Below are 1,640 nucleotides of genomic sequence, written 5' to 3'. Positions count from 1 at the left end.
CTATCTAAGCCTTATAGAAGTACAATATTAAATCTATTTAATATAAAATTCTTTTAAATTGATTTTCATTCCTTATTTAATTTAAAGCCATATCTTCCATTAAAATTAAAAAAAAAACTGTCTTTCTGGTCATGTATATATAAAAAATAAATTTAACTTTCAAATCATAGTAAGAGATTGTATTAGCGGTACAAATATTTGTTTTATCTTGAAGAGCAAGCACGCCTAATAAACTTAGAGTAAAATAAAAGTGTGAAAGAAACATTCTTGCAAACTTATTTGGAAGCCGTCGAGTGTGATGCCATGAAGCGGGGAAGTCACTTTCAAGGAATCGTTGCATTCAATGCCTATGCAGATTTTGAGACAAGGCAAGCCATTTCCTTTGTCCTATCTTTCAACCTCAATATTTCTCATTTCCGTTCCTTGAACTTTATGTTGTCTGGTTGTTAGCAAAATCCTTCAAACATTACAATAAATTCATCTATGTGTGTTCATACATTTTCATTTAGCAATTGGCTCTCTTACTCCCAAATAAAAGTTTGAGATTAATGGGTGATTGGGCTGGGGTGGTGATAGGTTTGGTCCTGTTTGTGGTGTTTTCACCAGGATTACTCTTCCAGCTTCCTGGCAAAGGAAGGCCAGTGGATTTCTGCAATTTCCAAACAAGTGCCATCTCCATCTTTGTTCATTCCCTTCTCTTCTTTGGCTTCATGGTCATCTTCCTTATTGCCATTAATGTTCATATCGGCAGTGGATAATATGCAATGCAATACAATATGATGGAAGATGTATTTCGTTCTATTATGTTTTATACCTCCTTATCCCATTCCATTTGGGGTATGGAACAGAACTTTTACTTTACTTTCTTCCATGATAAAAATTTAAGTGTATAAGCAGTGAAAAGATAATTTTATTTCACTTCCTCCCATTTTTAATTTATTTCCTTTGATTCAGTTTTTTATTAGATATCTAAATATAATCTTAATTATATTTTCATTCTGTCAAAATGGTGTATCCATTTGTTAAACACCCATCAGTTAAGCATTCAGAAAGTGGTCTCGGAATAATGGTTTTGCATTTTGCAAGATTGCTGCTCCCTAGTGAGTTGAAATTGAAACCAGTACACTTGTAGTAAATTTAGAGTATAGTCATCGTTTTTCACTTGGTAGGTTTTTGTTTAGAGTATATTATTTTCCGTGATGGCCAGTATTAACCAGTGTTTTCGATTTGCCTGCCAACCGTATCAATCACTATGACATGATTTGATTCTTCAATGAACTCAAGTTTTTTTTATATATATATATAAAACTCATATTAGAACACGACATTAAAAAATATAAAAAAATAAAACTAATAAATCTATGTAAAAAAAAAATCAAAAGTAAAAAAACTTTTAAAAATAATCTAAACAATTACATTAGATGTTTAAACCAGAAAAATATAAAACGAAATAAAAACAAACAAGAGAATTATCTCTAAAGCGAACCTCCGAAAGATAACAACGAGAAATGATACTTACAGCTTCTTTACTTATCAAGCCAAAGCCGAATAAAAAAATTAAAATTCAAACGCGCCTAAACTGATGAAATAGTTCATTTATAGAAAGCAAATCAAGTCATCAAATTTTAGAAACCAGATTT

At 30.8% G+C, this 1,640-nt stretch overlaps 1 protein-coding gene across 1 annotated transcript; it reads left to right on the top strand.

Annotated features, from left to right (window-relative positions):
• Positions 1–201: 201 nt before the first annotated feature.
• On the top strand, positions 202–921 carry LOC137815459 (uncharacterized). The gene has a single exon (XM_068618581.1). The coding sequence runs from the start codon at positions 549–551 to the stop codon at positions 756–758; it is 210 nt and encodes a 69-aa protein (XP_068474682.1). The 5' UTR covers positions 202–548; the 3' UTR covers positions 759–921.
• The last annotated feature ends 719 nt before the right edge of the window (positions 922–1,640 follow it).

Source organism: Phaseolus vulgaris, chromosome 1 (genome assembly GCF_000499845.2).
Source record: "Phaseolus vulgaris cultivar G19833 chromosome 1, P. vulgaris v2.0, whole genome shotgun sequence".
NCBI classification, from domain to species: domain Eukaryota; kingdom Viridiplantae; phylum Streptophyta; class Magnoliopsida; order Fabales; family Fabaceae; genus Phaseolus; species Phaseolus vulgaris.
Note: the sequence above shows the minus strand (reverse complement) of the source record. Positions and strands in the feature narration are given on the sequence as shown.

What these genes read in the sequence shown, in the direction of transcription:
- LOC137815459 (XM_068618581.1), top strand. Translation starts at nt 549, where the DNA reads ATGGGTGATTGGGCTGGGGTGGTGATAGGTTTGGTCCTGTTTGTGGTG.